The sequence below is a fragment of the Lygodium microphyllum genome, chromosome 5 (assembly GCF_053477565.2).
Source record: "Lygodium microphyllum isolate KBCC chromosome 5, Lygodium_microphyllum_v1.1.10, whole genome shotgun sequence".
Taxonomy (NCBI): Eukaryota; Viridiplantae; Streptophyta; class Polypodiopsida; order Schizaeales; family Lygodiaceae; genus Lygodium; species Lygodium microphyllum.
In genome coordinates, this window is record NC_141139.1 from 152,705,662 (window position 1) to 152,717,862 (window position 12,201).

General features: G+C 46.2%; 1 protein-coding gene across 2 annotated transcripts in view; it reads right to left on the reverse strand.

Moving 5' to 3' along the window:
• The window catches only part of U2A' (U2 small nuclear ribonucleoprotein A), a 57,928-nt gene that overhangs the window by 15,454 nt on the left and 30,273 nt on the right, over window positions 1-12,201 (reverse strand). For both annotated transcript variants that reach the window (XM_087678535.1, XM_087678536.1), the window contains exons 5-7: window positions 10,581-10,754; window positions 10,410-10,460; window positions 10,010-10,183 (exon numbers count right to left, since the gene is read on the reverse strand). In XM_087678535.1, the coding sequence (XP_087534661.1) occupies window positions 10,010-10,183; window positions 10,410-10,460; window positions 10,581-10,754 (399 nt within the window). The remainder of the gene's footprint in view (window positions 1-10,009; window positions 10,184-10,409; window positions 10,461-10,580; window positions 10,755-12,201) is intronic.

The window sequence follows — 12,201 nt, forward strand, 5'->3', positions numbered from 1 at the left end:
CTACGGGTTATTACGAGAGGTTAAAAGGGTAAAGAAGTCAAGAAAGCCAAGGAAAAACCTATCGAGGGAAATCCCAAGCAAGATGATAAGGCGACGCAAGTCCTTAATCCCAATATGGAAGGAAAACCTTGTCAGAGTGCAGCGGTGCGGAAGCGTAGGACTGAGAGAGAGAGAACGCAGAGAGAGAAGGGAGAGAAAGAGACAGTGGACGATGAAGATCTGCTGTATAAAGAATGCTGAATACAAAGATATACACAGGCGCAGTGCGCTGGACTGCGTGTCTCCACCTCAACGATGCGACCTGCTGTCCACCTCGAAGTCTGCTGCAGTCTGCACTGTCTGCTGTCTGAAATCTGTGAACAGAGACAGAAATCTGCACGGCACCGGTCTGTAATCTGCGACAGAGAAGAGTGACCAGACTGCTGGAAACGTCGACTATGGGGCGCCAGAAAATAGGGCGCAGCCTGAAAAAGTCGGCTGCAGACAGTCGGACTGCCACGTGGCAGTCCGACTGCACAGTCCGACTGCTGCTGGTCCGACTGTACAGCTGCCTGCCCACCAAACAGGCTATGATCTCTAACACCCCCTCTCAGAGCCTGGAAAGGGCAGAAGCCTGAGGGATCTGGAATGTTGCCGAAGTAGAGCCTGAGGAAGCGCCTTCGTAAACAAATCCGCAAGATTGTCCTCCGTCTTGCAATACTCCACAGTGATGGTCTCATCCAGAAGCTTTTCTCGGATGAAGTGGTACTGAATCTCAATGTGCTTCGTCCGGGCATGAAAAACAGGATTCCTCGCCAAGGCAATGCAACTCTCATTGTCACATCGCAGCAATGTAGGACGAGTCTGGGGGCACCCAAGCTCCTCCAACAATCTCCGAAGCCACACAACCTCGCATGTGGTGGAAGACGCGGCCCGATACTCCGCCTCAGTAGACGAAAGGGCTACCGTGGGCTGCTTCTTGCTACTCCATGAAATAACACCTGCACCCAAAGTAAAGCAGTAACCTGTTGTAGACCGCCTGTGGTCCACGTCACCGGCCCAATTCGAGTCGCTCCAACCTGCAAGTACAAGATCTGACCCATCTGTCCCTGCGGGGTAATGAATCCCCAAATCAGACGTCCCCCTTAGATACCGAAGTATCCTCTGAGCAGCCTGCCAATGCACCGTCTTAGGTTCACGCATGAACCCTGCCAAGAGCCCAACAGCAAAACATAGATCAACCCTGGTGTTGAGAAGCCAAATCAAGGACCCTATCAACTGTCGATAGCGGGACGCATCCGCCAAAGGAGAAGCTGAATGGGAAGAGGCCTTCCAGTTCGGATCCATAGGAGTAGAGAGGGCCCGACAATCTTCCATCTCAAAAGACACCAAGAGCTCCTGTACATATCTCTGTTGGGAGAGAAAGATCCCCCTCTGAGACTGATAAATCTCATGGCCTAAAAAGAAATGGAGTAGCCCCAAATCCGTCATCTCGAATGTCCGATGTAAAGCTGACTTTGTCTCCTGGACCTGCCGTGCATCATCACCTGTGACAATCAAATCATCAACATATAATACAAACAGCACACAACCATCCTCGGAAGTGTGAACATACAGTTGCGGATCGGCCTTGGACCGCCGATATCCCAACTGAGACTAGAGGAACGAATCAATCTTCTCGTTCCAAGCTCGCGGGGCCTGCTTGAGGCCATACAGGGCCTTCTTCAACCTGTAGACTTTCCCATCTGAAGAACCAAAGCCAGGAGGCTGCTCAACGTAGATCTCCTCCTTCAAATCACCATTCAGGAAGGCCGACTTCACATCCAACTGATAAACAGGCCATCTCCTATGGCCAGCCAAAGCAAGAACAGCTCTAATGGTTGCCATACGAGCTGTGGGGGCAAAGGTGTCATGACAGTCAATCCCTGGGCGCTGGGCAAAACCCTTAGCAACAAGGCGAGCCTTGTGCTTATCCAAAGTACCATCACTGAGATATTTGGTCTTGAAGACCCACTTGACTCCAATCACCTTCTTCTTCGGGGGGCGTGGCACAAGTGACCAAGTGCCATTCCTCTCAATAGCCTCCAACTCAGCTTCCATAGCTTTCTTCCATGGGACGGACTGTAAAGCCTCCTTCACGGAGGTGGGCTCTCGATCCTGCATAACACGGGACATCAAACAATAATTGGAGCAAGCAAGCGCCGAAGAATGCGCCTAGTGCCTCCGTGACCGCCGCGGACCATCCTGCGGTCCCCACTCCTCAGGAACCCCCTCGATCCCTGAATCACGGAGTGTGTCACGGGCCCAGCGAGGAGGAGGCCGAACCTCCCCTCGTCGTTCGCCATCAGCAGAAGACTCTGGAATATCCACCGGGGGTAACTCCTCAGAAGGGTCCGGTGGAACAGTAGACTCTGTGCCAGAAACAGAATCATAATCAAAAGGCACGGGCTCCAGTGGAACTGTAGAAGGAGCCCAACTCTCCCCGGGATCTCCAAGAACGGGATGCTCTTCACCCGTTGAAGTAGCCGGAACCTCCACAAACCGCACATCACGGCTAGTATATACATCCCGCTTGACGGGATCATACAGTCGGTAGCCTTGGGACTGGGAACTGTAGCCAACAAATACCTGTTTTCGGGAAGCCGCTTCAAATTTATCACGGTGAGCCTTGGGAATGTGAACATAGGCATCACACCCAAAGACTCGAAAGTAAGAAACATCTGGCTTTGTCCCAAAATAAGCCTCAAATGGAGTCATCCCGTCCACGGCCGAAGTAGGGGATCGATTAAGAATGTGGACTGCAGTAGCCACAGCCTCGGCCCACAGAACCTGAGGGGTCTGTCGGTGCTCCATTATGGTGCGCGCCATCTCGATCACACTGCGGTTCTTCCGTTCAAGAATACCATTTTCTTGAGGAGTATTGGTATTGGCAAACTCCTGGTGAATTCCTCTATCTGCACAAAACCGAGCAAATTCATTAGACACAAATTCACCTCCCTTGTCGGATCGCAAGGTCTTCAACTTCCGGCCTGATCGGTTCTCCTCAAAGAGAAGCCAATCCTTGAAGTGCGAGAAAGCTTCTGACTTTAGTGCCAAAAAATAGGCCCATGTCATCCTGCTGTAGTCATCCACGATCAGCATGAAGTACGAGCTCCCACGAAGGGACTCATTCCTCATAGGGCCACATAGATCCGTAGATACGAGCTCCATCGGTGAAGTAGACCGCCGCGAAGCTGTGTGGGGAATGGCATCCCTATGCTGCTTCCCCCGTATGCAGGAGACACATGGCTGCTGGCTCACCACTATATCTGGCAACCCTCGAACAAGCTGTCCACGTGACGCCCTCTGAAGATAGTCATAGTTCAGGTGACCAAACCGAGCATGCCATAACTCAGACTGTGACTGTGAGGTAAGAAGAAGAGTAGAGAGGGCAGTGGAAGACTTCAGTTTGTAAATGCCGTTCTCCTCATATCCAGATGATAGAACCTTCCTCGATTCACGATCAAGGACGCGCACAGTAGAACTGTCAAACTCCACCAAAAGACCAAGGGAGCAAATCTTATGAACTGAAAGGAGATGGTACCCTAATCCTGGTACATGCAAAACCTCTGAGGTATGGGTGCCACCTCGTCCATCCGGAATAAGCTGCATCTTACCCCGACCTGCAATAGAAACTGAAGAGCTGTCCCCAATGAGAACCTGCCCACGCGAAGGTCGCAGCTGGGCAACATCATCTGATGAAGGAGTCATGTGCCGTGAGGCACCACTATCAACAATCCACTCTCGACCTTGGGGAGCCGTCATCGCAGCATCAGAAGCATTCGGTGAAGCGTCCTCAATGACAACTAGATGTAGAAATGCAGCTGATGAGGGTGCAGCCACCGCTCCAGAATCCTTGGTATCCTTCTTCTTGGTGTCCTTCGTGTCTTTGTCAGGGCAATCCTTCTTCCAATGGCCAGTCTTTCCACAAATATGACATGTGGAGTCTTTGTCCTTGTCCTTCTTGGACTTGTTATCCCCCTTCTTCTTCTTTTGGTCCTTCCCCTTCTTCTAAGAGGCTTGACCTGTCAACGCCTCCGTCTTGGAAGCATTCTGTCCCTTTAACTGTTCCTCTTGGTCCAAGACCATAGGAACCAACTCTTCCCAGCGAAGAGTAGACTCTCGCCCTGAAGCAATAAGGGCAGAGTAAAATGTACCGAATCGTGGCGGCAACTGGGACAATAGTGTAATCGCCATGTCTTCGGAGGAAATCGGCTTCCCCGCATTCTGAACCTGCATCTGTAGCTGCCTTAGCTTGTTAATGTGTTCCCTTAGCGAAGAAGACTTATTGACGGACAAGGTCCGCATCTGTACCTCCAAAGAAACCCTCTTCATCAGGGTCATCCGATTGTACATTTGATCAAGCTCCAGCCATATCTCACGAGCCACCGTCAAGTGCTCGATGTGAGCGATCACGGCTGTAGTGCATGATAGAAAGAGAAAGGATCGAATCCTGGCATTCAGTTTGTCCCAATGAGACTGGGCCCTGGCCAACTCCGCACGAGCATCGGAAGAGAGTTTGGACTCATCTCTTACCGAAGGCCGGTCAATATCCTCCTGTACCAACTCCGCCAAATCATAGGACTCAAGGATGGCCAACATCATAACGCGCCAAATGCGGTAATTGTCGCCGTCGAGCTTCTGATCTGTAGGAAGAGCCGGTAAGACAGGCACCTTCCGGTCCATAATCGCCTGGAACTCCAAGTCCATCTCTGTAGACATCTTCACCTGCAATGCCTTCTCAAACGCAAAAGCAGCCCCCTCTGACTGGGTAGTCTCAGCCTGCTAAGGCTCTTCTGCGTCCTGAACCTTCTTCACCCGCCGGAGGCGATGAAAAAGCAAAACCTGCACTTTTAGGTTGAAAACTCAAACTTCCTCCGCGTCAAACAGCAGTAAACAGCAGCAAATCCACCACCTGTACTCCTTTCCTGTGCGCCCACACTCGTTTCAGCCTTGTTCCAAGGCGCAGCCCTCCTGTCTGCCCTTAAACGCAAAAAACGCAAATTTGTGTCGCGATGGAAACTCCTCTTCAGGTTGATTCTGCGCTCAGTCAGCCCTCAAACACTGCTCTGATACCATGTCAGAGTGCAGCGGTGCGGAAGCGTAGGACTGAGAGAGAGAGAACGCAGAGAGAGAAGGGAGAGAAAGAGACAGTGGACGATGAAGATCTGCTGTATAAAGAATGCTGAATACAAAGATATACACAGGCGCAGTGCGCTGGACTGCGTGTCTCCACCTCGACGATGCGACCTGCTGTCCACCTCGAAGTCTGCTGCAGTCTGCACTGTCTGCTGTCTGAAATCTGTGAACAGAGACAGAAATCTGCACGGCACCGGTCTGTAATCTGCGACAGAGAAGAGTGACCAGACTGCTGGAAACGTCGACTATAAATAGTCGAAAACTGCCATGAACTGGGGCGCCAGAAAATAGGGCGCAGCCTGAATAAGTCGGCTGCAGACAGTCGGACTGCCACGTGGCAGTCCGACTGCACAGTCCGACTGCTGCTGGTCCGACTGTACAGCTGCCTGCCCACCAAACAGGCTATGATCTCTAACAAACCTCTCAAGGCCATAGATTGTAAAGCCAATCCCAAGAAGGATAAGGAGTCACCAAAGAAGAAGGCAAAAACTAACAAAGAAGCACCAAAGCTAGTTCAAAGACCAAAGGAGAGAATGGTCTGACGAGAAAATAAAGCTCTTGCTAGCTATCATGAATTTGATTTAGGGAGTTCTCTTTGCAAAGTTAAGCAAGATGTAAGTCTTCTACATTTGATTAAGTTGTCTCTAGGAGTGCTTATATTCTTTATAAAGATGGTGTGAAGTTAAAATATACTTTCGGTATTGACAAAGCTCATCGGGACTACACATTCCTTGGATAATGGTCTCTCTTGGTATCTATTGAGATGTGAGATGGAAGGTCCTGGTTGCACCATTCGAATAAGAAAGCTTTAGAGCTAGTAGAAAATGCTTGGAAAGAGAATCTCTTTGAGATAATTCATACCTACAAGCTTTGTTTAACATCAGGGTAAACAAAACTCAAATCAAAATCCAAATTAAAACAAGGCTAGTAAATCCCAAGAAACCACCCAATCTGCTCTTAAACTTGGATGACAGAATGTACCTAAGAAGAATAAGTATTGTCAACATTGTCAAAAGGTTGGCCATTATAACGACGAGTATCAATTTAAGGCAAGAGAGTCTTAAACCAGGATGACAGAATGTACCTTAGAATAACAAGTATTGTCAACATTATGAAAAGATCTAAGTCAAGAGGTATACAACCAAAATCCAAGAATCAAACCCCTGCACCATAATTGCATAATCTCCAACAGGTGAAGCAGGGTGGTGGCAACCCCAAGCACGGGCAATGGTAAGGCCAGATCCACATTGCCACCGCTCAACCATCACAATTGGTGAACTACTTAACTCTGACTGGTCTACAAAGGCCGACATCTCCTTAGAGACATCAAATGCAAGTCTCGTTTACATCTACAAGAGGCCTCCCAACGAGGTGACTACAGAGGCCCACCCATCACAGCCGAGCATATCAACATTGGTTTGGCTTATGGACAGTGGAGCTACCCATCACATGACTTCTATAAAGGATATTTTCATTTTCCGAGCCCTTGAAACCAAGAGAGTCCATGTAGGAAATAACTCCTTGATCAAGATTCACGCTCAAGGTCACATCAATTTTCCCACTAACCAAGTTCAGAATCTTGCTTCACTCGATGATGTCTATCATGTCCCCTAGTTTCGAGTGAACTTATTGTCCGTTCAACAGCTTTGTTGGTTGAAGCAAGTGATTTTTCTTCACAACCACCACAGTCGAGTCCTCGACTCATACTAGTTTAATGATTACTTGTAGTAAGGTACAACCTTATGGCCTTTACCACATGACCCATTTTCTTACCGAGCTGACTACCGATAATTCAGAGTTTCATCGCTTCCAAGCCTTAGCCACCACATAGGAGCCTATGAACTTTGAGCATCTTTCGCATTTTCGCTTAGGACATCTTGGCTATGGATCTCTTTATGAGTTGTCGTATCAAGCGATGGTTGAGGGCCTTTTATGCCTAAAACTATCTTCAGAGGTCTGTCAAGCATGTCAACTAGATAAGCAACATCATACATTCCTCAGTAGTCTACCACCCGTACTGAGGAGCCCCTTATGCTCATTCATATAGATCTTTGTGGTCCCACATTCACTAGCACCTTGAATGGCTCGCTATACTTTTTTTTTATAGTGGATGATTTCTCTATGTACATGTGGATGTACTTCCTTAAGAATAAGTAAGATGCCTTCACTTATTTCAATGCTTAGGTGCTACTAGTACATAATCAAACCAATCGTCGTGCAAATACTATGAGGAGTGATTCTAGTAGTGAGTTTACCTTCCACAAGTTTTCTAAGTTTCTACACGAGCATGGCATTGCACCCCAACTCACCTCTACGAACTCCTCTACATAGACAGAAGTCATAGAACATGGGAACCAGACAGTCATGAATATGGTACGCTCTATGTTGTTCCTAGCAGAGCTTCCTAAGCGCCTTTGAGTTAAGGCTATTAACACTTCAATGTACATCCATAACCAATGTTTGATTGCAACAGACCCTAAAAAACTCTCTACGATGCATTTTTTGCTCTTGGCCTGTTGTTTCTCACTTAGGAGTCTTCGCTAGTCATACTTATACATACACTTCGGATGACAAGATAGGATAGCTCACCCCTCAAGCTGATCTCTTGATATTTGTGGACTATTCTTCAGAAGCGAAAGTCTTCCATTTGTTTGATCCTTGGACGAAGAAGGCGATCATTGGGAGGGACGTCATCTCATTGGATTGCTTCTCTTCATGTGTTAAGATAATTAAGGTATATCTAAAATTATGGACTAACTTATAGTCATGGTTTATCCTTGCAAGGGTACACTAATTCTAACTGGACAAAAAATCCTCACACCCAACATTTCCATGGCAGCTACCTCTACACCTTCGATACAACACCCATCTCTTAGGCTAGCCGTGAGCAAAAGACAGTGGTAGCTTCCACGACTGAGGCATCAATTTGTGCTTTGTCGTATGATTGGTTTTGTGTTTTCTACGTTTAGAGCATTTCTTCACAAGGACATGGCAATGATTTTCCTTAGTTGCCACCTTCCAAGTATGATGTTTGCTATACTTGTTTGCCTACCTTCAAGGTTCTATGGGAAGAGCTAGCTCTGCTTCTTTTGGAGGACAAAGAGCAACTCAAGGAGATAGGTGCCACAAGATTCAGCCTTACTAAAGCTGGATCGCCTCATACCGACCAGTGTGAACACAGTCCATACCATTTGGCAACAATTGGCCAGTTTTTAGGGTGTTTAGTTATTTATAGGTGCTCCTCCAATTGCTTGTCATTATATTTTTCACATTTCCAACACACTCTTAACATTCAAGACTTTTCTTCATCTTCCAATGCTGCTATTTGACACCAGCCAATTTGGTGCCCTCACCAACACCTTGGACTGTGTGCAAGGAACTGATCAGTCCACCTTTTATATTCAGCTTCCATTCAGATTCATGCAGATTTTCTTCTTCCATTCTCTTCTTTCCTTGCAATCTTTCTCTTCCCTTCTCTCCATGTTCACATTCCTCTTCCACTGCACACTCTCACAGATTTGTGGAATACCCATATACCACAATCATACCAAACCCCCGTATTCCCACATGATTAAGCTCCTAGGACTGGTCCAGCCAAGCTATATAACCAACAGCTCTGCCTCATGGAAAATTATTTGCACATGGATACTCAAAAGTCTGTCAACAAACAAATTAAAGAGTTGTAAGTTGTTGCCATGATCAATTAATTGTGACAACAATGTCCTTGACCTTGTTGTCTACCATCCATAATAAACACCCAACCCCACATGCACATACATGCTGCCTCCCCTTCCAAATCATGTTATTCCCCTGATTGCAGTAAATAGGTGAGCAAGAATTACAATTTGTTCAACCTAGAATCACCTAAACCCAAGACTCAGAGAATGTTTAGCCTTAAGGCAAATCTTCAAAAAATCTATAATTTAGCAGTCAATGGTGTTGAAATATGGGTTCACGTGTATAACAATTACAATTGAATTAAAAAATGGCAAAAAAGACTTACAAAAAAATAAAGAAAATAAATGGAAGTCTGTGTATTTTCTTAGGATATGTGTACAGCTTGACCCTTGCATAAGGACCAGAGTGACATACTTGTAATGCCTATGACGCCATGCATCACTTTGATTTTTCATGAAGCTTATACTAAGGTGCATTACTCCAATCATTCCTCGGATTTTATCACATGCATTATTCCTATCATTCCAAGATTTTTAATCTAGTTGAAAAATTTAGTAGCCAATGCACAGTAAAACTAGATTTAATTCCTTAGCTATTCTTATGCATTGAGACCAACCTAGCAGCCAACAAACATGACCCATCATGGTCTGTCATCACCGAAGGCAGACTCCTTTTTTCTGCCTGTAGGTAAAAATGGAAGTTTAAATGAAGGTGTCAAACCTCTACTAGGAATTGATCGTCTTTACTTGAACATCCATGTTTTCTTGAATCTGTTAGAAGACATGTTTCCATGTGTCTTCCCTGTGTTTCATCTCTCGCTTGTCAGCCTCAGTGTAAGTTAGACAAGGACTTGAGAACTCTAACATGGTCTTTGTCCACTAGTCTTTCTCTGTTGATAGTAACCTTCATTCTAGGCCCATCAATTGAAGATTAGGTCCTAGAGTTTCTCTACACTATCCATGGTTTACATCTCAGCATTGGCAGCAAATCTCCTCCAAAGATCACCATTCCCCACAACTAACAAATAGAGACCTTCATTGGTAGAACCACTGAAAACATGCATCCAATGATACAAAGCAATTTCCGAGGACACTTAGAATTTCTCGAGAATGTTATGAGGGCAGCAACAGCGATGAAGTGTCAACAATCATTTCCTCATGAGCAAGTAGCCAACCTGATCCATGGCAGAAGAGTCATTTTGAGGTGATTTATCTGCAGGCTCTTCCATCATGACCACATCCTCTTTGCTGCTGCCCATTGGTACTGCTTCTGCACCACTTGACATATTTGAAGCACCATCATCATCAACTATCTTTAGTTCCGCTGGCAGTTGCCCTGATTTAAGTGCCTGCAAATTGGTACACAAATATGAGATGGAAGATTCTCTAAATGCAACTCTGTAAACAAATCCACTAACAGCTTCAAGCATTTCTTATCTTTTGTCAAAAATGCTGGGTCATAGCAAAGAACAATCATGTAAAGATCAAATCACCAGAGAGGAAAAAAAACATAAACAAGAAACTTATCAAAATTGTAACTGCATCTAAGGCGCAATTCCAAAAAAGCAACTGTACCTTTTCAAGCCTGGCAACTTCCTCCAATGTTTGAGAGTTTGCAATGGCAGCCTGTGCAAAGACCATTATTTAGAAACATGCAGGTGGTAATTCCCCTTTCTCAGAAAAACCCTTCAAAGAAGAGGATTACATGTGCATACTATCAATGTAATTATATTGTTGAAAAATAACCTTGATAGCCAGAATCTGCTCCTTGGTTGGACCAGTTTGTTTAACTTCTTCAGCTTTAGGAGGAGATTTTTCGTCAGGTATTTCACCAGGCACAAATGTCTTTGCAGGAGGCAGTTCCACGTTTAGAGGTTTTGCATCCTTCGTTCCAAACAAAGCTGTTGCCTCTTGTCTCTCCTGTCCTCAAAACAGCTGTTAGATTTGCCATGCCAAAACTGTACTAAACACAGTTTAACACAACACTCAATTTTTGAAGCTCATGAACCATCATGTAATCCTGCCAAGATCACATGTTCCACCATCCACTCACGATAACTTTGCACAGTCTTGTATGTGCCTGCGCAAGAGCCCATTTGTAGCTGCAATCAATCTCTAACTATCCCTTAATCTGACTAGCCAACAGTCAGTATAAACATTCACTTTATTTTTCTTCATTCAAGCTCTCTCTCTCTCTCTCTCTCTCTCTCTCTCTCTCTCTCTCTCTCTCTCCAAACACACACACACATGCATACACACACGCGCACGCACATACATGGGTGTTTGTGTGTGTGTGTGGTTTTTTTTTTGGTTTTCGGGCGCGGGAGGGGGGGGGGGGGGGGGTGTTGGTTGTTGGTTGTTGGTTTCGCACATGCGTTTGCACAGGAGTGCAGAACTGCTATTATAGGCCATCAAAAAGCCCAAGGACAGCAAAGCCAAGGACCACAAAAATATTAAGAGTTTGGCATTCCCTGAACACACAGTTTCAGATCTGAGCAGTTTCTCCACGCAGTCCACGTGGATTCAGTCTGTACAGGCGTCAGGGAGCACAGGTGCCACATGGCACAGTCGGACAGCTGCTGTCCAGTCAGCTGCAGTAAATGCAACCGACCTGCATTGTTTTTGGCATTTTTCCTGGCCTATTTATTGGCCCTGATTTTAGCAGTCTCCAACAGTTGTCTTCACAGATTTCAGACTGCAGACTGTAGAGACTGCCCTCAAAGCTGATAGAGACTCGGATCTTCAAGGTGGAGACATACACAGACATTCTCTCTGCACCCGTGTATATTTCTGCATCCTTATACAGCATTGTGCACTGCAGACTTTCTGCATTTCATTGTCTCTTTCTCTCTCTCTGTTCACTCTTTGTCTTGGTCATTCGCTTCCGCATTGCTTCACTCTGACATGGTATCAGAGCATTGAAGGATTGACGACCCATTTGCGAAGAGGAGATTTCAGCACGGCACAAGGCTGCGCTTTCAGCGTTCAAGTGCGAGCAAGAGGGCTGCGCATCAGAACAAGGCTGAGGTGAGCGTGGGCATGCAAGAAAGGAGAAGATTTGCTGAAGCTGTTGCTTGTTTTTGCTGTTAGAGAAGGAAGAAGGCTACGTTTTGGGCCTTCAAGTGCAAATTTGACCTTTTCATCGCCTCTGGCGGGTGAAGGAATGGGATGGGCAAACAAGAGCCCTAGCAAGCTGTACTTTCACAGTCAGAGGGGGCTTCTTTTTGTGTTTTGTGCAAGAATTATAGGTGAAGATGTCTTCTGAGGCCGAGACAAAGTTTCAGGATATCATGGACCAAAAGGTGCCCATCCTACTGGCTCTTCCATCAAATCAAAAGCTCGATGGTGAGAATTACCGCATATGGTG